This window comes from Lampetra planeri, chromosome 46 (assembly GCF_965212315.1).
Source record: "Lampetra planeri chromosome 46, kcLamPlan1.2.h2, whole genome shotgun sequence".
NCBI classification, from domain to species: Eukaryota; Metazoa; Chordata; class Hyperoartia; order Petromyzontiformes; family Petromyzontidae; genus Lampetra; species Lampetra planeri.
Genome location: NC_136152.1, coordinates 883,120 through 908,586, shown reverse-complemented (window position 1 = coordinate 908,586; position 25,467 = coordinate 883,120). Strand labels below are relative to the sequence as shown.

At 53.9% G+C, this 25,467-nt stretch overlaps 1 protein-coding gene across 1 annotated transcript in view; it reads right to left on the bottom strand.

Moving 5' to 3' along the window:
• Nucleotides 1-25,467, bottom strand: part of PRLR (prolactin receptor) — a 49,869-nt gene that overhangs the window by 13,025 nt on the left and 11,377 nt on the right. Inside the window, exons 3-5 of the mRNA XM_078615104.1 lie at nt 25,209-25,387; nt 5,081-5,271; nt 610-751 (exon numbers count right to left, since the gene is read on the bottom strand). Of these exons, the coding sequence (XP_078471230.1) occupies nt 610-751; nt 5,081-5,271; nt 25,209-25,387 (512 nt within the window). The remainder of the gene's footprint in view (nt 1-609; nt 752-5,080; nt 5,272-25,208; nt 25,388-25,467) is intronic.

Here is a 25,467-nt window from a genome sequence, read left to right as displayed (position 1 = left end):
ACGAAAGCTTCAAGTCAAGGTGTTAAGATGTTACAACACCGAACAAAATTATTTTTCAAGGAATCCTGTCTGCATTAACCACACATACTTGTGGCGATCGTGCAAAAAAAAAACATGCTCTGATAATACGTGCATTGTCTTTGAAATGATTGTTTGGTGTTTTAACATCTTAACACCTATTGTTATGCCGTGGCCGAACAAGAGCATGCTTGCCGCTTATTTGCAGAAGTTTGCGGTTCCAGACCCCCGGCCGCCCTGGTTAATACTGCGGATGCGTTAACAGTGAATACGACGACTGCGGCGTCTGCTTCACGCTCGAAGGTAAAGACCCCGCGACGTCGTTCGAAAAAGAGTAAGCCGTGCGTTGCGGTGTTACGATCGAAAATATGAAAAATACGAGAGGGAAACATTTACGCGCAAATGACTCAATCGGGGGAACGCCGCGGCAAAACCATTCGCCCGTCTACTCGGCGATGGCGGCGCCTTCCTTCGCGATCGCCGTGCGCTGTGACGATGGCGTGAGTAGCGAGTGTAGTCGTGACGACGACGGGTGACGGGCGACGAACGGACGGAGCGGCGGGGGTGGTGGGATCGCAAGAGGAGACATACTCGTGATCACCAGCAGCGATTCGCTCCACTCGCTCCAGATGCCCAAGTTGCGCGGCTTGCACCGCACCTGCACCTCCAGGGGACGTCCGGGCCGCGGGCGCAGCAGCATGTGGTGCATGACGCTCACGTGCTCCTCTCGCAGCTGCCACAGGTACGCACGGAGGGGGCGGGCACGAAGACAAAGATCGCTAATGTAGCCTTATTATTCTAGATTTGAAGCTTTCGTGACTGCAAGGATTCATCTTCTTAGGTTTTTTCGGTAAAGTCACGTAGGTAAAAAATGAACATTAATAAAAGTAAAATAAAAATAAAATAAAAATCACGACGTTTCGGAGGCAACACTCTCACTTGATGCAGCTATCGTGCTGTGACAGTTCCACCTGAAGACGGAAGCTTGTGTTGCCTCCGAAACGTCGTGATTTTTTATTTTATTTTAATTTTACTTTTATTAATGTACATTTTTTGCCTACGTGACTTTACCGAAAAAACCTAAGAATATGAAACCTTATTACAGACTAAATTTCGATTCAAAGCGGTCGTGACTGCAGGGATTCATCTTCTTGGTTCTTTCGGTAAAGTCACGTAGAAGGGAAATAATAAAAAAGTAATAAAAAACATCATAAATTGTATTTTATTATGTTTTATTTTTATTATAAAATGTATTTTATTATGTTTAATTTTTATTATTTCATTATTTCCCTTCTACGTGACTTTACCGAAAGAACCAAGAAGATTACAACGGACTGTCGGGGCAAGTGCTGTTCGCTGTGAAGGCCGGCACGGCACACGACAGGGGCGGGTGGCCAGCACCGAGCGTGCGCCCGGCCGCCCGTTGGTCCCCGGCGGCGATGTTTCCACATCGGACCGGGTACTCGTTTGAGGCCGAGTCAACCTAGGTTAGCAGCCCCATGAGCGAGAATCGAACTCGGGCCGCCGGGTTCGTGGAGCGGTGACGCTGCTAGTCGCGGCGCCACCGCTCCTCGACGCCAACCGGCACGCCCCTACGAACACGTCCGTTACCACCTCTTCACGACCCGAGCGTTTCCCCCGCCACTTGCTGGAGGCCCGTCGTGACGCGCATTCCGTAGCCAATGCTGCCCCGCCCCCCCCGGTGCAGAGCGTTCCTTGTAAACTCGGCAGCGCCAACCTTAGCATTCCTACGGCCGTGCTAAACCATCAACATTGGGTCCAAAAACACGCGAGTGCGCTGCCCAACGTGGGAGCACATATCATCCATGTGACTCACGTGTGTGTGCCACAGCGCCAACACACTCCGGCACACAAAGACAAAGATCCCCCGTGTAGCCTTCGACAGATTGTTGGGGCCAGTGTTGTTAGCGAGGAGAACCCACGACGGCCGGCACAGCACACGAGGGGGTGGGTGGCCAGCACCAGGCCCGACTGCCTTTGTCTCACACCAGCGGCGATGTTTGCACATCACACCAGGTACTCATTTGAGGCTGAGTCGACCTAGGGAAGGTCCAGGCCCGTTTCGGAAAAGTCACTGGTGTTGGCTGTGAGCAGGAATCAAACTCGTGTTGCCGGGTTTGTAGCGCAGCGCGCTTACCGTTTCGCCACCGCACCCCACACACAGAGACACATACACACACAAAAACAAAGACACACACACAGAGACACACACACACCGAGGCACACATGCAAGCATATTTTACGCTATTCCTGGTCATGCACGTGTGCACCCGCACACATATGCATGCACACACGCGCGCGCACACACGGGGATGAGCACATCCAGAGAGAGGGACGGTGCAAGGAAGGCAGACCGGATTGGTGAGTGTGTGTGCGCGTGTCACTCATTCCTCGCCAATAACACTTCACGTTGCTAAGCAACCCATCAACAAGCCGCCCAGACACGCGACACGTCTCACATACGCACTGACGCGTGCGCAAATCACAAACACATAAACACGCACACACAAACACATGCACTTATAGAAAGACCCACGCACGTACACACTCCCACGCACACCAACACGCATGCACACACACACACATATAAATACAGGCGTTCACCCACACGCACACTCGTACACAAAAACAAGCACGCACGCACACAAACATATGCACTGATAGACACATGCCTGCACACAAAGACAAAGATCCCCCTATAGCCTTAACACACTAATGGGGCAAGCGCTGTTAGCATGGCACATGAGGGAGTCTGTGGGCAGAACCACGCCCGACCGCCTTTGTCTCCCTCTTGGCGATGTTTACACACTGCACCAGGTACTCATTTGAGGCTGAGTCGACCTAGGGGAGGCGCCCAGGACCAGTTCAGATAATTGCCAATGGTGTTGGCCGTGAGCGGGAGTCAAACTCGGGTCGCCGGGTTCGTTGCGCAGCGTGCCAACTGCTACACAAAGATCCCCCAAATAGCACGAACAGACTGTTGGAGGTGGTGGTGATGATGCAATGCAACGGAACGCACGGGGTTTTATGCTTTTATTTATTAAAACTTTACCAGGTAAGGCCCGCGAAGCTGTACAGCTCAGTAGGCTGGTGTTCGGGCGTAAAGGGGAGCAGCCCCATCGTCGGAATTGTCAGCTAATGGGAGACGGTAAAAAGAAAATCAAACGATTTGATCAAATAATAATATCCTAAGGGGTCGATTATTATGGGTTTTTTTCAGTTGCAAACGTCGTACAATTGAGTGATAACCGTGGTTAATTGCGAGCACGCACACACGCACATGAAGAAATATACAAGCACACAAAAGACAAAGACCCACCCCTATAGCCTTGCACAGACTGTTGTGGCAAGTGCTGTTAGCGAGCACCTATGAAGGCCGGCACGGCACACGAGGGGGTAGGTGGCCAGCACCACGCTCGGCCGCCTTTGTCTCCCTCGTGATGATATTTACACACCGCAACAGGCACTGAGTCGACCTAGAGGAGGCCCAGAACCGGTTCGGATAATCGAACTCGGGTTGCCGAGTTCGTAACGCGGCGGGCCAACCGCGACACCGCTGCTCCCCCCACACACACACACGGCCACACAACACAGACTGACACCACCCGCACCCACGCGCCACTTTTCAAGAGCGTCAAACTCCGCAAGAGCGGAATGGGGAAACGATGTTCGGAAATGAAATACAGCGGGGGGGGTGGGTGGTGGTCGTTAAAACAAGGGTCACGGTGACCGCGTCAGCCACCGCTGTTTTAAATGAGCCAAAGGCCTCAGGAGGCACGGGCTCGTTCTCTGTCTCTCTGTGTCTCTCTCTCGATTCTAATTAAGCGGGGGAGCTGCGAATGAGGGGGGCCAAAGCACGTGCTCGCAAAGGTCATTCGACACGTGAAACCATCTCGTTCGTTTGAAATTCATTTTCCCGATTTGCCGGGGGTTTATTCTTTTCGCGCACGGAGGAGGAGGGAGGAGGGTGGAGGGAGAGGGGGGAAGATGTCGTTGGAAGGTGCGTTCGGGAAATCTTCATAATCGGAAACTTTTTTTTTTTTCCCAGAGGAATCAGATGAGCCGTGGAGCTTTTTTTTTTCACAGATGTCCAGTCGGGCCAAGGAGGTCAGTGAGCGGCCTGAGGTGAGGAAACAAAAACTTTGTGGGGCAGCCAAGGTTGAGCTTCTGCGGCCGTCTGGAACGTTCTCCCTTCCGATATGAGGAAGGCACTGGGAGCTACGCACTTTTAAATCATCGGAAAGATTGACAAACTCACTTGTTTAGAACTGATTTTTGTGTTTCGTTTGCTGTTGTCCCCCGCACCCTCCGCTTAGCGTGGTTGGCTACGTACGGCGTGGAAAAAGTTCACCGTACACGCACGGTGGCAGCGACGTATGCCGAGCGGGGAACGCGTTTTCGGTTCAAACCAAGCGGCCGCCCTGGTTAACATCGCCGAATGTGTCCGTTCATTAACTGTAAAATCCGAGCCGCCTGCGTTTCGCGGTGGACGTCAAAAATCGCGTGACGTGATTCACAGGAGTGGGCCGTCGTGTGACACCGGCGATGTCGTCCAATTATTCTTTTTTAAAATAATGGCAGACGAATGCTCACTGCTGAGCCACCTTTGTGTTGCACAGGGACAGCTGCCACTGGAGGTGCCCATCGAATGTTGGAGATGAGACGCAAAGCCTTTTTTGAGTTGTAAGAGTAATTTAAGCAAGCGACGTATACATTTAAGATCATTCTTGATTTGAAGCTTTCTTGACTGCAGGAATTCATACCGTTTGGTTCTTTCGCGAAAGTCACGTAGATAGAAAAAATAATAATTCAGATCATCACTATAATAGCGGGTGGTACCTCGAATTACTAGGGTTGGCTCAGTGCGGTGCGAGTGAAATTCAACACACGTACGTACACACGTGGTAAGCATCGATTCAACAAACGTCTTCTTTTGGGCACACTGGCGTGTCACGTCGTATTTCGAAAAGGGCACTTCAACCTGCTCCGTCTCCGCGAAGGACACCTCCCGGGCGAAAGGGGTTAAATCGCGGGCCTTTACCGTCCAGTTGAGGGTGCCGTTGTCCCGTAGGCGGATCTGGTATTCGAGCGTTATCCACCCGCTGCGGATGTCCGGCTCCGGCGGTGGCTTCCAGCGCAGGCGCACCTCGCCACGCTCGTTCTCCGTGGCGCCCTCCCCCGCCTCGTCGCCCACCAGCTCCCACGTTAGGTTCCTGGGGGGATTGGTCTGGGCTGTGGAGCACAATGCACGTACGCACGCAGCGAGTACTCGTTAAAGGCCGAGTCGACCTCGGGGGAGGCAGGCCCCGGTTTGGTTGTTCGGTCGCTCGATGTTGTCCTTGAGCAGGGTTCGTGGCGTGGAGCGGCGACCGCAGCGCCGCCGCTCCCCCGCGCCCCACCACCCTGCCGCGCGTGTGCACGTGTACACACACACAAACACGCCTGCGCTCGTGTCTGTGCGCATGTACACGTGTACACACACACAAACACGCCTGCGCTCGTGTCTGTGCGCGTGTGCACGTGTACACACACACAAACACGCCTGCGCTCGTGTCTGTGCGCATGTACACGTGTACACACACACAAACACGCTCGTGTCTGTGCGCGTGTGCACGTTTACACACACACAAACACGCTCGTGTCTGTGCGCGTGTGCACGTTTACACACACACAAACACGCTCGTGTCTGTGCGCGTGTGCACGTGTACACACACACAAACACGCCCACGCTCGTGCCTGTGCGCGTGTGCACGTGTACACGCACACAAACACGCCTGCGCTCGTGTCTGTGCGCGTGTGCACGTGTACACGCACACAAACACGCTCGTGTCTGTGCGCGTGTGCACGTGTACACACACACAAACACGCTCGTGCCTGTGCGCGTGTACACGTGCACGCGCGCGCGGCAGGATGCGGCGAACATGCTCCGCGCGCGCGCACGCGCGACATTAACGGAGTGACGAACAACAACGACAACAAAAAATTGGAGGATCGTTATTAAAATTGAAATCACTCCAACTCGGCGCCTTGCGGCCCGTTAACAAACAAAACGTGGAAGTGAAGCGTGAGGCTTCATTAGGAGCCTCGCTCGCAACGCATCTCAAGTGGCCTCCCAGCGCTGCGCAACATGCGTCCTCCAATTAAACCAACTGGCTTTGATCTACGCAACAAACTAGGTCAATTTTACTACGTGCACAAAGGTTACAGGCGCAGCAGCGCTGCAATCGCACGCTCGCTCACTCCGTCGCTGCTGACGGCAAAGTCCACCGTTTAAAGGCGGAGTGGTGGACTCTTCTGGTCGGCCTTCCTTGCACCGTGGGCCTTCATCAGGTAAGAGGCCCACTGAGCTGCATAGCTCTTTTTCAGAAGCGCCCTGGCCACTACAAATGATAGCTCAACCAAGTGGCTTATCGCGTGGAAATTTATAGCAGCCAAATACTCTAAACACACGTTGATTTTAAATGTGGAGGGAAAAATCCACGCGACTGCGGGGAGAGAGAGATGCAAACTCCAAATATACACCAGGCGTCAGGGTCAGGATCGAAACTCACGACCTGCTGTATGCGAGGTGAGGTAGCTAACATCTCACCATCACGGCGCCAAGCTGGACGTTGTAAGAGGTGGGAGTGCCCACGTTTAACCCCACCACACGCACGCTGCCATTCATCGAAGGGGTGGGGGCAGGGGGAAATAATAAACTCATCCCCACTGTTTCAACTGCCCTGCCGCAGGGAGGTGGTGGGAGTTGAATTGGCGACCTCTGGCTTGCAAGTCCAGGAGTGGCTGCCCATTACGATAATTAATTTAAAAAAATAAGGAACGCACCGATGAACTCTCGGGTAACTCGCAACGCAGAAACAAAGTAATAAACTTTCAACAATGCAACTTCAGCCCCGATGATGGCGCTTGGAAGGCCGAACGGAGTTCACAAAGAAGCCACGAACGAACGCCTCCTCGTATGTATGTACTGTGCGTTGAACTTCTTTCGCACCAATTCTAGATTTGAAGCTTTCGTGACTGCAAAGATTCATATTCTTAGGGTTTTTCGGTAAAGTCACGTAGGTAAAAACATTAAAAAGCAAAATAAAATAAAAAAATAAAAATCACGACGTTTCGGAGGCAACACAAGCTTCCGTTTTCAGGTGGTACCGTCATAGCCTCGACAGCTGTATCAAGTAAATGAGAGATTGCAGGAGCTACCACTCCGTTTATATAATGGTTGGAGAAGGTGGTGGGGCAAGGGCCGCATACTTATTATTATTTTATTTTTTATTTTATTTTACTTTTTAATGTTTTTACCTACGTGACTTAACCGAAAAAAACCTAAGAATATGAATTATTTCGCACCGTTCGTAGGCAAACGTGCGAATCCTCGTGACAGATGCGACGATGCGGCGACTGTGGTCACCACCCAGACCAGGACCATGGGGACATCTAACTTAACTTGCTGATCCGCCCCTACTGGACATAGCTCATCGAATGCCCCCTGTCTAAATAAAGATTAAAATTCTGATTCTGAGACTCGATGCCCGATTCACCAATAGGAAGGAGGAGGCATCATCACAGCGATGCATCACTCCGCTACTCTCGATACAATCGAGGCCAATACACTCACACAGAGATCTCTAGATGCACATATAGAGCCATACATTAACATAGAGATCCATAGACTCACACAGAGACCTATAGAGTCACATACAGAGTCATACACTAACATAGAGACCCAAAGACTCACATAGAGACCCATAGACTTACACAGAGACTCATAGACTCACACAGAGACCCATAGACTCACACAAGAGACCCAAAAACTCACACAGAGACCGACATACTCACACAGAGACCCAAAAACTTACACAGAGACCCATAGACTCACACAGAGACTCATAGACTCACACAGAGACCCATAGACTCACACAAGAGACCCAAAGACTCACACAGAAATAATCGACTCACACAGAGACCCGTAGAGGCACTTTCACTCTGCTGCTCCTGACGCTATCATCTCTCTTGCCTCTTGCTCTGCAATGTTTGCACTACGTTTTTTAGGATCGCTTGTGCTACGTCTACGACCGTTGAACACCTCGTCAGTTGTGCAATAAACCTTGAGGTTCCTGTTGCACTCGTTCTCCTGAAAGTCGACTTTTTTGTCCTTTTTGTTGCCACTGCTGCTACCGCTACTGCTGCCGCTGCTGCTGCTTCTACTGCTGCCGCTGCTGCCGCTGCTGCTGCTGCTGTAGCTCGCGCAGCACTACGGACCTCCCATATAAAACAACCGGGCAAACGGCGAGTCGGGACCATCGTCGTCTGTGTAACAAAAATAAAAAGAAACTCGAAACTATCCGGACTGGGTGGACAATTATAGCTGCTGCTCAACATCAACATCTTGCCGCACGAAGGACGATGGCACGGATGGTCATCTGGCGGCGGTGAGCGTCTGTCGTAAATCACGAAACCGCGGAAACCACTGAATGCAGCCTCCGAGCGCTTCTAACGTCGGCCGCGAGCCTTAACAGAACCCACCGCTGCCGCCGCCGCCATAGTGGCAGCTGCAGAACGAATCAAGCGCTCGTGCGGCTGACGAGATGGGCAGGAGGCGGCCAGCACCGGAACTGGGCCCAGCGCTGGGACCAACACTGGCCCGGCACCGGGACCAGTGCCAGGAGCGGCACCGGGACCGGCACCGGCAAACGACCAGCAGCAGATTGAGGCCGCCAAGTGGATCGCTCCGCGTTGTTCTGCGGTTTGGGGGTGAACCATTGGAATAGCAGAGGAGAGCGAGCGAGCGAGCAGGTGTGGCGGCTTCGTGGACCTAATGAGCGAAAACAACCTCCATTTCTTTTGTCCCACGGGGCCTTCTAGATTCACAATAAACCAAAGGACACAAACAACCAGAACCCACTCACGGATTAAAGCGCCCTGTACCTGATCACCTGCTCGGGGGGAGGGGGGTGGAGTTGAATTTTAAAGCACAAACGCAACTATATCACCCGCTATCCCGTGGAGCCCGTTTTAAGACTGTTGGGGCAAGTTCTGTCCGGGAGGCCCATACGAGCACAACAGAGTCAGCGAGTGCCTATGAAGGCCCGCATGGCACACAGGGGGCGGCTGGTGGTGGGCAGCACCCACAAGCACATGCACGCACACACAAGGATTCAATGCATAGATGCATGCACACAGGTACCCACTCATGGATACACTGAATACAATGATCCCCAGTGTAGACTGCACAGGCTGTTGGGACAAGTGCTGTTAGCGAGCACCTGTTAAGGCCGGCACGGCAGCGCGAGTGGATGGTGTGGCGAGAACCATGCCCCGTTGCATTTTTCTCCCCAATGCTGATGTTTGGCACACAGCAGCGTATACTCATTTAAGGCTGAGGCGACCTATAGGGAGGCCCAGGACCGGTTTCAGATCATTGCACTGATGTTAGCCGTGGTCGGCAATAAGTGCTGTGTTCATGGCGCAGCGCGCTAACCACTGCGCCACCACTCCCCGCGGCGGCCTGCAAGGACACGCGCGCGCGCGTACAAGGACGCACACAGACGCACGCACCGACACACACAGACACGCGCACACGCGGGCAGACTTTCTGTGACCTGCTGATTGATAACGCGGGTGACAAGCGAAATAATCACTCGCAGATACTCCGGTCTCTGTCTTGCATTATGTTATCAACGCTCGCCTCTCAAATCACCCTCAAATCGGCTGTCTTGTTTTACAGCGCGCGCAAACGGCCGCACCGACACACACGGATTAGGCAGACCTCTCCCCGGGGCAACTTTACACGCCCGTCCTCTTGAACCCCCCCCCCACCCCCCCCCAATTCATTATCGTTACGCCACCCGCCACCACGCGCTGCGCACGCCCGCGGATCGGCGGTGTGGCCCTCGAACAACTTGAAAATCAGGGCTGTTGGCCTCGGCGAGACAGAGGGGCGCGCGGGCGGGCGTGATGGGTTTCGCACACGAGCAGCACAAACACATAAATCGTGGGACTCTGTCTGATTTATCGCCGCAACAGTTGGGGCGGCCGCTAGCCAGAGGCAGAGTCGGCGTGGTCCGTACCAATCCCAAAACGGGTAGGGAACACACAATCCCGGGGTACGCACTACTTTCCAGACACGGCGAGGACATGCGATCCGCCGACAGAACTGGTTCGGTTCCAACACTGAGCGCTTGCGAAAAAATAAGCCGCCGCTGTCTGGCGCGGGGAAAGGATCGGCAAACGGCCGCTTGCTTCCACAGCGGCCCGTCACGGTGAGCGGGAGGCCCTCATCCAGCAGTGGAGTGACGAAGAGGGCTGTGTGCGTGCAAATAGAGAGGGTTAAACACTGCCACCACCCGTGACAAAGTTGGCACAAACACAGGGGAAAATGTAAATCGACAGAGCAGAATTGACCGTCGAATGCACAACGGTATATATATTTTTTTTCCACTCGGCAAAATCTCGAATTTTTCTGCTCGTTTTCATTGTCGCGCATCATCTGTCACGTGGGGCCGCCAGTGTTTAATTCTACACGGCCGACGGTCGCGAAAAACAGCGGAGCGGCAGCCGAGGAACGGAACGACGCGTCCGGGGAGGACGTCCTCCACCACCGTCGCCGCGGAGGAGGAGGAGGTGACGAGCGATGGGAGACCATCTCGCGTGCAGGAGGAGCTCGGCGAAATCGTTACTTCGTGGAATCGTCGCGAAAGTGGTCGGCGGCGGTGGCCTTCATCCAGCGGCGGATTGATCAAAGCTGAAGACGACGAGGACGACGATCATTATATAGGTCCCACAAAATTGCGCAATCTGCAATGCATTCGTTTGGGCGACGCGTGACGCGCGCGTGCCCCGCAGGGAGTTATGTCACTTTTATGTAACCAGCGGACACTGGGCGCTATATCAACAACAAGAACTTGGCGAGAAGCCGCAGCCGAGAACCGCTCTGTAAACACGGGGGGGGGGCGGGGGGAACGGACGGCGCATTCAGCGTACGACCGAGCAAAGCTTCTTCAACACAATTAATGCGCCACCCCCCCCCCCCGCAAATTAAGAACACACGAGCGAGCGAGCGGCACCACGACGTGAATTTCGTAAAGAAAAAATTAACCCGTAAAAACAACGTTTTTCACTATAAATCCTTTATATGCGTGGCATCGGTTTTATTTTATTATTCATTTCTGTTTTTCTTGAGTAAGAGTTTCATTTTTATCACATTGGTATTTTAAATTAAATATGAAAAAAAAATTTTCCTAAAAAGTGGAAAATTTTGGAACATTTTTTTCACGAAAATAAATTGTCAGCTCGATTGGATCACGGGAAGTGGGTTAAAAAACGACCGAAAGATTTGCACAGTCGTAAGCGCGCAAGCAAGCAAGTGAACTTAATATAAAGGATTTTTAAAAAAGAAGAGACGCGCCGCCGACCTCCCGCCCACCTACTGCCCCCGCCCGCCACCACCAAGGGCCACCTCGTCATCATCATCATCGTCGCGGATTGTGACGTCGTGTGGGAAAGAGGTCACAGGTCACAGATAAAGAGACACGAGACGCGGACCCCCCCACCCACCTCCCCCCAAATACAAAGATGCCCCGTGTAGCCTCAACATACTTTTGGGGCAAGTGCTGTCAGCGAGCGGCACCTATGAAGGCCGGCACAGTATACGAGGGGGGCGGGTGGCCAAACGCCACACCCGACCCCCTTTGTCTCCCCAGCGGCGGTGATTTTACACACTGCACCAGGTACTCATTTGAGGCTGAGTAGACCTAGGGGAAGTCCAGGACCGGTTCAGATTATTGTCAGTGATGTTGGCCGTGAGCGGGAATCGAACTCGGGGCGCCGGGTCAGCGCAGCGCGCCAACCCGCTGAACTACCGCTCCCCACCACACGCACAACCTCCACAACCCACCCCCCCCCCCTCTTCACGGGCTGAACCACGTGGGATGAGACAGCCCAAACCCGTGACCCTGAACGGCCACAAACGCACAGGGATGCGTAGACACAGGCTCAGCAGTGTTCCCGATCAGAAGACCAATGTCCTCACTGTCTCACTCACTCGCGTTATTTGCCTTGTGCCCCCCCCCCCCCATAACTATGAGGCAGGCGTCGTCAAAACAATAATGAACGATTTTCGGTGGCCACCCCCAGCCATGCCCGCTAATGTCTCTATAATGTCCGACCGACAGCTGTAATCAATGGTGTTGAAGTGCAAGCACAGCAGTCATCAACAAGAAGCATTTCCATCAACGCCACCACCACCAATCACCACCACGATGAACATGAACAGCTCACCACCACGAACCACGAACATCAATACATCCCCACCATCACGGACATCAACACCTCCTGCCACCACCATCATCAACTACTAATATCGAGTTCATCTGACCCATCAGCACCACAAATCGCAACCTCCAACAGTAACCATAAACCGCTCTCACCACCACCTTCTACCACCACCACCACCACCACCACCACCTCTTTCGGCCACAAACACTTAAACAGCGAAACGCCTTCACCGCTAACATTGCAACCGGCTTGTAATGATCACAATATCAAAGGCAACGGGCTTGTAGCATTGCTTTGTTGAAGGTAATAAAGCAATGGTGGTAAAATATTTGTCTGCTCAATATTTGCCTCAATGACACTCAGCTCCAGCCAAGGCTACCGACACACAGGCAAAGTTCCCCCATACAGGCTACTCGGGCTGCTGGGGCAAGTGCCGCGAGCGAGCGGCTTTGAAAGGCCGACGCGGCGCGCGAAAGGACTGGTGCGTGGCTGGGGAAAAAAGAACACCCACACCCGGCCGTCTTTGTTTCACCCTCCACTGTTAGCACCGGTTCACTTCGGTCAGTCGCCCACCAGCGATCAGTCACCTCCTGATCACTCTTCTATCGCTACTATTAATACCATGGCTACAGCTACCGTGAACTTCAATCACAAACTCGGTCTACTTCACTCAGTTTTGTCTCAACCTGCACACTGTGTTGAACGACCACCACACTGCAGGTCGAACACACTCACCCACTCACTCACCACACTGCAAGTCTAACACACACACACATTCACTCACCACACTGCAAGTCTAACACACACACACACCGACTCACTCACCACACTGCAGGTCGAACACACACCCACTCACTCACCACACTGCAGGTCTAACACACTCACCACACTGCAAGTCTAACACACACACTCACTCACCACACTGCAGGTCTAACACACTCACCACACTGCAAGTCTAACACACACACTCACTCACCACACTGCAGGTCTAACACACTCACCACACTGCAAGTCTAACACACACACTCACTCACCACACTGCAGGTCTAACACACTCACCACACTGCAAGTCTAACACACACACTCACTCACCACACTGCAAGTCTAACACACACACACACTCACTCACCACACTGCAGGTCTAACACACACACCCACTCACTCACCACACTGCAGGTCTAACACACTCACCCACTCACTCACCACACTGCAGGTCTAACACACACACACAACACCCCCACTCACTCACCACACTGCAAGTCTAACACACACACCCACTCACTCACCACACTGCAGGTCTAACACACTCACCCACTCACTCACCACACTGCAAGTCTAACACACACACCCACTCACTCACCACACTGCAAGTCTAACACACACACACACCCACTCACTCACCACACTGCAGGTCTAACACACACACACACCCACTCACTCACCACACTGCAGGTCTAACACACACACACAACACCCCCACTCACTCACCACACTGCAAGTCTAACACACACACCCACTCACTCACCACACTGCAGGTCTAACACACTCACCGACGCACTCACCACACTGCAGGTCTAACACACACATCCACTCACTCACCACACTGCAGGTCTCAATACACACTCACCCACTCACAACACTGGAGGTCACAACACACACTTACCTATCCACTCACTCACCCACCCACTCACTCACCACACTGCAGGTCTCAAAACACACTCACCACACTGGAGGTCACAACACACCTACACACAACACTGGAGGTCACAACACACACTTACCTATCCACTCACTCACCCACCCACTCACTCACCACACTGCAGGCCTCAAAACACACTCACCACACTGGAGGTCACAACGCACCCACACCCACTCATCACACTGGAGGTCACAACACACAATTACCCATCCACTCACCCACCCACTGACCACACTGCAGGTCTCAAAACACACCACACTGGAGGTCACAACACACCCACACCCACTCATCACACTGGAGGTCACAACACACAATTACCCATCCACTCACCCACCCACTGACCACACTGCAGGTCACAACACGTCTCTTTCCACTTCTTCCCTCGCAGCACTCCGCTTTTTTATTCCCTCCTCCCATCATCGTCTCTCTTCCCCCAAGCTCTTACAAGAGTAACCTTGCTCATTTCAAGAAACGTGTTACACTCAAATATTACAACTTTCATAATAGTCCTGCTTGTTGCTCACTCGGATGTGTCTATGCGGGCGAACGTGGGACAACGTTGTGTGTGTACTGTGTGTGCACTGTGCGTGTGCTGTGCGTGTACTGTGCGTGTACTGTGCGTGTGCTGTGCGTGTACTGTGCGTGTACTGTGCGTGTACTGTGCGTGTGCTGTGCGTGTACTGTGCGTGTGCTGTGCGTGTACTGTGCGTGTACTGTGCGTGTACTGTGCGTGTACTGCACGCGCTACCTGGCAGGTTTCGCTTTGTGCGCCCTTTTTCTGGGAATGCATCTACCGCACAAAGCGAGAGAGAAACCCTGGACATCACCTAAGCGCCACGAGCGGGAAGCCACTCAAGCCATGGACACAAAGCTGCATACACTCCGTCGACGGCGCCTGCTATCAACGGCTCCGACAGAGCCCCGCCACCGCGGGTGACCGTGCGCTTGTCTGCACTGCGGGCGACACACTTTGGAACGGACTGTCCATCGCATCGGCGAGATGCCCGCGGGGTCGGTGGCCCGGTGGCTCAGAGCAGAGGTCGCAAACGGGTTTTGATTCCTTACCCGTACCCGTACCCGGCCGCACCAGGGTCGCAAACGGGTACCCGTACTCTACCCGATACCCGGCTACCCGTACCCGACCGGGTATCGGGTAGGGTACGGGTACGAGTACCCGATTGCGACCTCTGGGATGAAGCCATGTTGCAGGCGTGGGTGGGTTGATTCTAGGAACTTGAATTGTGAGAAGAGTCAAGACGTTGGGAAATGAGTGACAAACGGTTATTCACCAGTGACTCACGGCCTACCCGTACCCATACCCGGCCGCACCAGGGTCGCAAACGGGTACCCGTACCCTACCCGATACCCAGCTACCCGTACCCGGCCGGGTACGGGTAGCCGGGTATCGGGTAGGGTACGGGTATCGGGTACCCGATTGCGACCTCTGGCTCAGAGGTTCCGCGCGTTGCTCCAGCACCGCACAGAACTTGGGTTCCATCCCAGACGGCTGCCCCGTGATTACCGCCGTGTACCCAGGTTCTCGTGGGGAGCGGTGGCGCAGCGGTTAGCTCGCTATGCTGCGATACACGGCCCGCTCGACCTGAGCTCGATTGCCGCTCAAGGCCAACACCGGTGACGATTATCTGAACCGGTCCGGGGCCTCCCCTAGGTCGACTCAGCCTCAAATGAGGACCTGGTGCGGTGTGTAAATATCGTCACTGGGGATACAAAGGCAGCCGGGCGTGGTGCTGGCCACCCATGTCCACGTGTGCTGTGCCGGCCTTCATAGGTGATCACGAATAGCACTTGCCCCAAAAATCTGTAAAGGCTTTACGGGTGGATCTTTGTCTTTGTTCTCAAGCCTCAGCCCAGTTGCCAATGACTGCAACACGCACACACACACACACAAAACCCATCTGATTAAATTTGGTTGAGCGCTTTAACCTGACTCTCGTGACGAACATTACTCCCGGTGACAGAGCGAGTGGGGAAAGGGCTGCCCCCTGCCGCGTGGAACAGAGATCGAGCGAGAGGGATCTCAAGGGGTAAGCAGCTCTGCGACACGAAGGGTCTGCGCACCACCCATGTCGCAGTGCATAACGAGGCCAACAACCCGGGAAAAGGACACGAGACTTTTGTTTTTTAAGACGCCAATGAATGTGGCTGTCCTCCAGCTTCACCAAAGATCGAGTAACTCGTTTGTTTTGACTCCTGACTCGCGCGGAAAAGATTATCGCCTCGCCCGAGTAGGATTCCGTTCCATCGTTTTGTGCCGCATGCATGTAGCGTCTGTGGAACTTCTTTCACACCGTACGTAGCCAACCGTGCTAATCGGAGGTGCGGGGGGGGGGGGAAGGACAAACAACTAAACACAAAAAGCAGTTTTAAATAAATGAGTTTGTCATTCTTGATGATGATTTAAAAGTGAAAAGCTCCCAGCGGCTTCATAATATCGGAAGGAAGAGCGTTCCAGACGGCCGCAGAAGCGCATCTGAAAGCGCGTGATTGCAGTGACCGTCTTTCTTCGATGGCGAACCAAAAGTCGCTGATGCGAGGATGACCGGAGTTTGCGTGATGATGGTTTATGTTCCTAAACTGCATGATTCCCGCTCGGTATCGTCACACCGTGACCGGGCCCTCATTCCGTAATGAGCTTCACAATTTGGCACTGACGCGGAATTATTATTATTACTTTCTCTGTAATTACCGTCAGCGCAAAAAACCACAACGGACCCTTCGCCACCGCCCCTGTCTGGCCGTGTGATGCAGCGGGGCTGGCCAGGGCTTGGTGCCTCTGCCCCCCACCTCACCGTACTCCCAGCGCAGGACCCTATCGGTCGGCTTCGTGTCGCAGACGCGTCGTCGATGAGTGTGAATGGTCGCTCGCTCGCCCCGCACGCCCGTCGAAACCGCTGGTGCAAATTCGATTTTTTTTTTACTAAAGTGTTTCGAGAGCGAGCGACGCGCGTACGCAAACCCAACCGTGCGTTGCCGCCGAGCATCGCAGTCAAGTCAGGGCGACCGTCCTGCTCACTGTCTAGTTGTGCCTCGAATTTGGACCCGTATCTAACAGAGAGGGGTTACCTTGCCTTTAAACATCCGGGCCGTTCACCGGCATTATTCAGGCAAAGCTGGCGAAACACCGCAAGCCGGAACTGGCCTCGGATTTGCTTGTCCTGACCCCCAAAGCCGCTGAAAAGACGCACGCTCAGAAGGCGGTGTGTTGCGTCGGGACAGATACGTGAAGGCTGCGAACTGCCTTGCTCGTTTACCCGAGCTCTTAACGAGCATTTGCACGGCGTTCATATCCTGTTTACAGCCTTGGGCCAGAGGGTGGAAATCACACACTCATGTGATGAGGGCGAGTCTACCCACAGGGACAACCGCTGTCGACTTCCCGACAAAGTGGTAATTGTTTTATTGACCCCCGCCCCCCCTCCCCCCAAAGAGATGGTGGGCCGAGTTGAACCTCCAACCAGGATTTGAATTCGCGACCTTCCGAGCCGCTCGCTCTCCCGGCGAGGCCACTCAGGAGCCCTGTGAGTAAAATAAAACGGGTGTACGCTACACGTGACGTACCATACACCTCGCATCGCACGGTGTGCCGCCAGAGTTTAGACGGAGTGCACTTGCCAAGAGCGTCTGATAACCCGGCAGAGTTTGTTTCGCGAGCCCGACTGCCGGAAGGTCGAAAAGGGGTCCAAGATTTTATATTTTGCTCAATTAACGAATGCTGCAGACACTATTGGTCTGGATAGGCAACAGGCGGACAGACTCAAATATACCTGCAGTCATAATACAAACAAAAGACATAACTCTGATAATGTGCACTGTCCACACCCGAGACAGCTTTCCTTAGAGCCGAGTCTCACATGGGTTGGACCAGATGACGCCAAAAGGACAGTGCACATTATCAGAGTTATGTCTTTTGTTTGTATTATGACTGTAGGTATTGCGGTCTATGCAAACATGACTCCTTGTAAAAAGGTGTCAGTTTTGTTGCCAGATAGAAGGGTAAAAAAACAATTATCATATTTTTACTGGCAAATGAGGTTCCCATACCGTAAGGATTATTTATATGCAGAGACGCAGAACGGAGGCCGGCCGGCCGGACGATATTTTGCCTCTAAGGTCGATGGGAAGGGAAGGAGGCCTTGACGAATGAGCCAGACAGATCTACGACCAGAGACAATAGAAACCAGACCATAGACGGCACGAGTCGACGCTTGATTGAACTCGTGACCGTAAACAGGGTCGTCGTCGTTGATGGTGGGTGGGAGGGGGCACTGGGGTGGTTGAATCATTGATAGACCCAGACTATTGACCTGCTCATTGACCAACTGCGGTGCACCTATTTATGCTTGCGGGGGCGAACAGAGGAGGGCAGTAAGGGTGAATTCAGAATACACACAAACAAAAACTTTAGCCGTCGTCGTGTCGACTGACGCCCCCCCCCCCTTCCCCCAGAGATGGGAGTCAAACTGGCGACCTCAGGACTGGGGGTACGCCCCCACGTGCTAGCCCTGCCACCGCTGCGCAGAGGTCGCAAACGGGTTTTGATTCCTTACCCGTACCCGTACCCGGCCGCACCAGGGTCGCAAACGGGTACCCGTACCCATACCCAGCCGGGTAGCCGGGTAGCCGGGTATCGGGTACCCGGTTGCGACCTCTGCCGCTGCGGTGGCAATCCCACGGGTGTCGTAACGCGCCCAGAAATCTGCTTCGCCCAGAAAACCGTTTCCGACGCCGGTTTCATACCTCGCCGATCAGTTGCATGCGACTTGGTTGCGTGCGACCGACTGCTTGGTTGCATGCAATGGAATCGCGTGTTTTGGTTGCATGCAATTGAATCGCCCGTTTGGTTGCAAGCAATTGGTTGTATGCAATTGATTACTTGTTTGCATGCAACTAATTCGTGTGGTTGCATGCAACTGATTGCACCCAGCTGACTACTTGGGTGCACGCAATTGAATTATGTATACAGTTGCGTGCAACCGATTGCTTGGTTGCATGCAACCAAATTGCTTATATGCGTTGGGGACGACGACTCCGCAACCTGCTGCGAGCGGTTACGTAACCTTGTTGGGGGCGATCCCCGAGAGCCATTCAGTGGCTCAAACCGGTCGCTCAGGAGCGCAAGCAGGCTTTGGGCCCAGCTTCTCTCATCAACCGCCCTCTCTGGGTGCCGTCACTCTCCGCTGCGTGGCAAGCAGGGCCCACTCCTGCAGAAGCGGAACAAACCTTCAGCGGACGGACCCACCCCTGCCCTTGGGGTTTAAAAGCCACGCGTGGCAGGACGCGCACATCTTTTTACAGTTCAGCCCCGACAGCCTTGAAAGTTTGTTTTGTGGCTCCGTTGTGCACGTGTGTGTGTGCGTGCGTGCGTGTGTGTGTGTGGGGATAGCCATAGTGCAGTGGTTTGCGCGCTGCTTTACGAAGCCGAGTTCGATTCGCGCTCACGGACAACACCAGTGACGATTATCTGAACCGGCCCTGCGCGTCCCCCTAGGTCGACTCAGCGTTGTATAAACATCGCCACTGGAGAGAGAAAGGCGGCCGGGCTGTGCTGGCCTTCATAGGCGCTACTCGCTGACAGAACTTGCCCAAAAAGTCTATATGGGGGATCTTTTGTCTTTGTGCACGAGTCAATTGCGACACGCTACCTTTCACCAGCGTACACGCGCACACACACACACCGGTGCAACACACACAAGCTGACAAGCGGGCACACACAAGCTGACAAGCGGGCACACACGCGCGCGCACGCACTGAGTGATTTGCCAACTTTATCTTGAAAAACAAGCAACACTAAACCATTTAAATTAGACACACGTGCATCCCACATTTATTCTCAGCTTGTACCCATAAAGACAAAGATCCCACTATAGCCACACTGGCTTTTGGGCAGACCCAGGATCGGTTCGGATGTCGCTCGCCACCGATATTAACCGTGGAATCGAACTCGGGATGCTGGCTTCGTAGCTTAGAACTCTGTCGGCACAGCGCGCGAGGTTCGATGTATGTATGCTGAACTTCTGTCGCACCATACGTAGCCAACCACGCTAATCGGAGGTGCGGGGGGTGGGAAGGACGACAAACTAAACACAACAACAAACGAAACACACGCCCATCATCGCCACGCATCGCCACTCCCATCAAGATCCTCCGACCCATTTAAGGCCACGTTGACCTAGGGGAGGGCACTCAGGACCAGCTGGAGGTATCACTCACGGCTGACGTGGTAACAACGTCCACTGCGCCTCCGCCAGCCTCACAGCGGTCGTTAAAAGATCCCTGGGACGTCGTTCGTAAGAGTAGACCACATTGTGTGTCAGTTATTTTTTTTTTAAAATTCGAAAATGATATCGCAAATAAAATCAATTGGGGGGGGTTAAACATACGGCAGCAATCGTGGCCGCCTGCTGGCAGGCTTCTGCCCCGGGTCACTCGATTTCGAATTCCTCGGCAACACGATCAGTTTTTTTTGCGCGGATTTCTATTTGCTCCATTACTGCGCTCCGTTGAAACGCAATCGCTTTTCTTCGTTTTGTTAAACCCGGCTCACTCTTCGCTCCCGCAGAATGAAACTCCTGCCCTGGTCTCTTGAGTTCTCACACTGGCTAAACAGCTCGTAACTTGAACCACACCCACCAGCGTGTACACAGCAATCACACGAGGCAATACCAATACCCGCCATTCGCCACTACCTGACGGTGATGTCACCACGGCGCTTGTGCCAGGCCAGGTGCATTTTGAGGCCACGTAAAGTGTCAAGGCTCGCTGACAGGAGGTCACGGGACAGACCCAGCAGGTGTCATGGGTTGGCTGACTGAGATGACCGGTAGATGCACCACCAGCTGTACCCCCCTACTGTGCCAACTTGCTGTATTTTAGCCGCCATGTGCTCCGCTCTTTGTTGTGAGCGTCGCTCCTCTGCCCTCAGTTGTTGTTGGAGGGCGACTGCCTCCAACTGCCCAGTAGCGTCCTTTACGAGCCTCCTGCATAAAGGCCGATCTTGACAGTCTTCGGCAAGTCCACTCAGCTCCACATCTTGCCTCACATGCGCCACAGACACACAGACACTTGTTGTGTCTCGACCCCTACTCGTGAAGGGCAGAACTGCTCGTAGTTTCATGTCATCTTACCGATTCAAGGTCACGATTGGATTCACGAATGCTTTATTCTCTGTCTGTGCTTTACAATGTCATTGTTATCGTTTCACATTTTACTCCGTCCGACACGTTTGCAGAGTTCCCAACCATTACCGTAAATGCAACATCGCGGTGAATGGTAGCGTCTCTAGTGGCTGCATGAGTGGCTTGAACTCATTACATGGAACGTTTAGTACTCTGTGCTAGTCTATGGGTCTCTGTGCGAATCCATGGGTTTTTGCGTGAGTCTATGGATCTCTGCACGAGTCTACGGGTCTCTGTGCGAGTCTAAGGCCAGATGATGGGATCAGACTCTCAGGGCAGACCTTCCAGGTTGCCGTGAGTCCACTCTGCAACAGCTGCAGGATCTGGCAGAGGGGAGAAATCGCTTGCGATGAGGTGCGGTGGTGCTGGCATTAACCAAGATGACCAACCTCTTGATCTTCATAGTAGATCGTATCTTTTTAAAGCATTGATTCTATGTGATTCGATGCATGTATCATCATCGTCGTCGTCATCATTGTTATCATACTCAGGTATTCATTTTACTGGCTGAGTCGAACTACGAGAGGCCCAGGTCCATTTAAGATATTCCTCACTGGCGCTGGTGGCCGCGCGCACAGGAAAGGAACTCGGGTCGACGGGTTCGTAGCGCGTCGCGCTAACGCTGCACCACCGCTCCCCACAACACACACACAATCACATGACCGCACAGTTAACGAGCTGTATGCACACCAGGTCAGCCTGTGCCAAGGAAGCTGGGTGCACGCCCCGTATTGTCTTTGGCTCTCTCCCGTTTCTGAATTCCTGACTTTCTACCGCAATAAAACGCGTTACTATTTTTATTATTATTGCCCATTCTGCCCTGTTGTGAGCGGGACATTGTGGGGAGGGGAGGGACGGGGCGGAGGGGGGGGCGTGCAACATGTGTGGACGTTTACGAAGCCCCCGTTAATCACTACCGAGTCCTCCGTTATCCATCCCCCCATTATCCACCGTTACCACCGACCTTTGACCCGCTTGGACTGGCGCCGTTGGGCTTGCCGCGTGAGGACGTGCGTGTGCCCACTGCCCTGTGCCATGCTTTTCCGCGCGAACTATGACCCCGTGATAGCCGCCCCCCCTGCCTCAGTCCCCTCCTCTCTCCTCGCCCACCCTCCCCACACCCTCGGCCGTCTCTTTCCGCTAGCTCCATCTCCACCGCCGCCTCTCCCCCCCTCACCCAGTTCCTATTGCGTAGAGCAGTTTCAGCTCCTGGCAGAGTCGGAGCGTCGCGGTGCCAGCAGCCTACAGTGCGTCGTCGAGCGCGACACAAGCAGCACGGCCACCTCTACCGATCGCCGGCGCTCTATGCCGGATGGGACAAACACGCGGAGCGGCGCGTGTCCGTGCCGTGGTGCCAATTCGATTCCCGGCCGGTCGCGGCACAAGATCGGTGGCGATTATCTGAACTGACCACTTTTGGGTGCGCTCCCACCCCCCCCACCCCCAGGTCGACTCAGCCTAAAACGAGCAGCCGTAGCTGATGATTATGGTGTGCGCGCATCAATACCTGGGAGACAAAGGTGTCCCTGGGCGTGGAGCCGGCCTTCACAGGTGCTCGCTAACAGCCCGCGCAGGCTACGCGGGGGATCTTTGTTTTTTGCGACACGCCGCTCACTCCCGCCTGGCCGTAAGAGATCTTGTCTCGATGGGTGCTCTGCTGGTGAAAGGGCTCAATGGTAATGAAAATGATGACAGCACCTGGCTCTGATTGGGCTGATGCTCACCGCACTCTCTTGGTGGTGAAAGGCAACCAGTGGCGGATGCGAGGGGGCCACGATGGGGTAAATACCCCCCCACAACCCCCTCCACAAGCCCCCCCACCCCTCTCCTCCACCCCCACCTTGCCTTGAGACTGCAAAATATCGGTATGTTATTGATATTTACCGGAGAAAAAACATGGAATGTTTTTTTTATTAAACTAGGGCCCAATTCAAAAAGCCTCAAGTTTCATGACCGCCGCCCCCTGCCTCCTGGGACGTCTCCACTTCGGATGGCAGCTGTTGCTGTGGAGTTGTGTGCGATGGGTTTGTGTGACCCTCCATCTGCAGCCACTAGTGGCTGCTACACCCACCATGTAGTTTTAAAAAAGCGATTTCCTACAGCTCCGTCTCTCGCTCACCGCACCTCTGGTTTGATTGTGTTACACGGTATATGCCATCACGACGTGCAGATCCATCATCATCATCATCGTCGTCGTCAACAATAGCAGCAGCCATGGTCAATCCACTGCTGGAATGAAGGCTTCCCCAAGCCATCGCCATCTCTCGCGCATCCCGCGACGCAATGATTCACCTGGCACCCGCTGCACACGAGGCGATCTCATCGCTCCATCTCTACGTGGTGGACGTTCTCTCGGGCGCGTTTTGCCGCATTTGGCTTAGCAGGCGACACGCGTGCTTTTTTTCTTCAAAATAACTTTTTGTGTTCAGTTTGTTGTCCTTCCCCCGCACTTCCGATTAGCACGGTTGGCTACGTACGGCGCGAAAGATGTTCAACATACGTACGTACCATATGCGATCATTCGCTGAGCGTTACTACCATCTAAAACCAGCCAGAGGTCACCTGAAGGGATCTCAGAGGAAGCTCTGTGACATCCACTTCAGCGGGGCCGTTCTCGAACGCACAGGGTCGCCGTGCTGCACCACAGATCCGAGTGGTTTCTCCGCCGCCGGCGACGCGAATCCGAACGGCACGATCGGAAGAATGAAATAGCGGGGGAATAAATTACATTTTTCTTTCTTGGATTCTTCTTCCCTTTCACGCTCGAAGCACACTCAAGACACGGTATCAGCGACACGACGCGCGCGCCCAAACCACAGGCTCAATTGTTCGTCGTCAACTTCACCGGCAAGCGAGCTGAAATGATGATAACGGGTGGGTGGAGGGCTTTGTGGCGCAGGTGTTTTTTTCTGGCTGGATCATTGCGCAAAAAACTCCTGAAGGTAGGAAAAAAAATCGTGAATCTGAACACACAGGCTGCAAGCAAAAAAACCCGCGCTAAGTAAAAAATTAAATTCGTAAAATAAAAACACATTAAAACTACAGAAATCGAAAAGGCAAGCCTGAACCATTGAGGATGCGTCGAACCGCAGACCGTGGGCGGTTCGGGGTGGGGGGGGTGAATGATTACACCTACGCTGATTACCGAGTGGCCGCCGCCGCCGTGTTTAAATAAAAAAAACGTCCACACACCACTTGACCCCAACAGAGGGCCATTCTCTCTCCGCTGCTGCTGCTGTTGCTGCTGCAAACCGCACTGCTGCCTGCCCCCCCTCCCCTTTACATCGCACCCCCCCCCTGCACTACCGCCCCCCCCCTGCACTACCGCCCCCCTCCTGCACTACCGCCCCCCCCCCCCTGCGCTACCGCCCCCCCTGCACTACCGCCCCCCCCCCCTTCCCGGGAGACGGGCGGCTGCGGCGGTGGTGGCGGCTGTTAAAAGATAGTTAAAATCCGCGGGGCTGGAGGTGAACACCCAAAGTCCAAGCCAACGGTCGTCGTCGGGGTCTGCCAAGTCCCCCCCCCCCTCTGCTGCACTCACGCACGAACCGCCACGGTTCGTTTTTAAACAAAATCGCGGCCGTGGTAAACAAACGGGAAACTCTAGTGAACTCAGAAACTCGGCAGTGGATCCGTGGGAGGATTCACGGGCGAGCGAAGCGATTCTTTCTGTCCGTTGCGAGCCGCTCCCCCCCCCTCCCCCTACTCGTCGAGGGAAAAGAGACTTCTCCTCTTCTTGGTTCTTTCGGTAAAGTCACGTAGAAGGGAAATAATAAAATAATAAAAATACTTTACCGAAAGAACCAAGAAGATGAATCCCTGCAGTCACGAAAGCTTTAAATCCAAATTTGAGACTTGTCCTGCTTGCAACTCGAGGACCGCAGGTGCGGCCAACACTCGAGTACAATATATCGTTCTCATAGCGATGGCATCGGTGCCCTCCACGGCGAGTGAATAACATCAGTGCCGCCCCCCCCCCCCCGCCCGCCCCAGCCACTCACCTATGTCTGCGACGGTGGTGCAGAAGGGCTGCTGTTCGTCGTCGGTATCGGGCCAACTCCTGTCCCAGATGAGGAAGCAGTAGGGGCGGAAGAGGAAGGTGAAGGTGGTGTTGAAGTAGCAACTGTTGGGGCCTCCCGTCTCGTAGTCCGGGCACTCGCACATCACCGAGTCGTTCGTGCTGTGGGGGCGGGGGCAGGGGGCGGGGGGGGATGAAGAAGCGACGTGGTAAGCAACCGGACGTCACCTCCTTCACGTACG